Genomic DNA, 1,735 nt, shown 5'->3' with positions numbered 1-1,735 from the left:
GTTTTTTTTGTTTTTTTTTTCCATGATCATTTTCTTTCCTCCCACTCCCTAATGTTACTCAACAAGCTTGGAGGATATTAAAATATATTAACATATTTGTTTTGAAATGAAAGGAAAAAAAGAAAGAAAAGAAGCCAGAAACCATTGGCTTCCTTATTTCTCTGTAGAACATTTGGTGTTGTTCAGTGTTTCATTTGAGTCTGGATGAATTGTAGGAGGCGCTGCCCGCTTCGCGGCCCAGAGGAACCGCAGTTGGTGCTGGTGGTCTTTTTGCAGATGTATTGCTGTCCTTAAACAGTATCCCATTCAAAAACGTCAGGGAACCACAGCCATCAGTATGTCCAAGTATAAACTTATTATGCTAAGACATGGAGAGGGTGCTTGGAATAAGGAGAACCGATTTTGTAGTTGGGTGGATCAGAAACTTAACAGCAAAGGAGAGGAGGAAGCCCGGAACTGTGGGAAGCAGCTCAAATCACTGAACTTTGAGTTTGATCTCGTATTCACATCCATCCTTAATCGGTCCATCCACACAGCCTGGCTGATCCTGGAAGAGCTAGGGCAGGAATGGGTTCCTGTGGAAAGCTCCTGGCGTCTGAATGAGCGTCACTATGGAGCCTTGATTGGGCTGAACAGGGAGAAAATGGCTTTGAATCATGGTGAAGAACAGGTGAGGCTCTGGAGAAGAAGCTACAATGTGACCCCACCTCCCATTGAGGAGTCTCATCCCTACTATCATGAAATCTACAGTGACCGGAGGTATAAATTATGCGATGTACCCTTGGATCAACTGCCACGGTCTGAAAGCTTAAAGGATGTCCTGGAGAGACTCCTTCCCTACTGGAATGAAAGGATTGCGCCTGAAGTGCTAAAGGGAAAAACTGTTCTGATATCTGCTCATGGGAACAGCAGTAGAGCACTCCTGAAACATCTGGAAGGTATCTCAGATGAAGACATTATTAACATTACTCTCCCTACTGGAATCCCAATTCTCCTGGAACTGGATGAAAACCTGCGTGCTGTTGGGCCTCATCAGTTCCTGGGTGACCAAGAGGCTACCCAGCAAGCCATTAAGAAAGTGGATGATCAAGGAAAAGTGAAAAAAGTCCCATAGTGTCTCCAAGTACTGCCTAAAAATAGACGCAGAAGGAATGGCATGCTGTGTGTTACGGGTGCTGATTTCTCTCCTTTTTCCCCCTGATTTTCCATATTTTTTTCCAGGGATAGATTGTGCAGCAGAATTTTGTATAGGTAACTAGATAACTTATCCAGGCTGGGATGAAGCATTAGAGTACCTAAGAACTAATGGCATTAGTCTTAGGAGTTAGCTTTCTTGCTAGGCCTGTTTGAATTAGGCACAAATTAGTAACCAGGGGTGTTTAATTGAGGTTGTTTTGTTAGTTTCTGAGTTGGAAGAGTAACAGGTGGAGATGAAGTTTAAGGTATTTATTGTTCAATGAATCATTATCGAGTCACCATGGATGGGCACTATTTCAATAAGTAGTTCACGTTTTATTTAATAAGACTTTCTGAAATGATAGTAAGGAATACTAGATGATACACTGTATGTAAGTATTTATTACTAGTCTTTTCCTCTAGGAAAGGGGATCCTTTGGTCATTAAGACCACAGGTCCATTTATTTAATGGGAAAATCACAGATGGGTCCTTCAGGAAGGCCAGCAGCCACTACAATAACAGCAGAAGCAAGGCCCCTAACTTTCTCTAGTCCAGAGT

At 42.5% G+C, this 1,735-nt stretch overlaps 1 protein-coding gene across 2 annotated transcripts; it reads left to right on the top strand.

Moving 5' to 3' along the window:
- Nucleotides 1-210: 210 nt before the first annotated feature.
- Nucleotides 211-1,185, top strand: LOC144255862 (bisphosphoglycerate mutase-like). Of its 2 annotated transcripts, XM_077800904.1 has the most exons (2): nucleotides 243-670; nucleotides 939-1,185. In XM_077800904.1, the coding sequence occupies exons 1-2, from the start codon at nucleotides 338-340 to the stop codon at nucleotides 1,098-1,100; spliced, it is 495 nt and encodes a 164-aa protein (XP_077657030.1). In that variant the 5' UTR covers nucleotides 243-337; the 3' UTR covers nucleotides 1,101-1,185. The 2 variants fall into 2 exon arrangements, with proteins under 2 accessions (XP_077657029.1, XP_077657030.1); XM_077800903.1 differs by having other exon boundaries at nucleotides 211-1,185.
- Nucleotides 1,186-1,735: the final 550 nt, after the last annotated feature.

Source organism: Urocitellus parryii, chromosome 7 (assembly GCF_045843805.1).
Source record: "Urocitellus parryii isolate mUroPar1 chromosome 7, mUroPar1.hap1, whole genome shotgun sequence".
Taxonomy (NCBI): Eukaryota; Metazoa; Chordata; class Mammalia; order Rodentia; family Sciuridae; genus Urocitellus; species Urocitellus parryii.
Note: the sequence above shows the minus strand (reverse complement) of the source record. Positions and strands in the feature narration are given on the sequence as shown.

Coding starts and splice junctions, on each gene's coding strand:
- LOC144255862 (XM_077800903.1), top strand. CDS start 338: ATGTCCAAGTATAAACTTATTATGCTAAGACATGGAGAGGGTGCTTGG.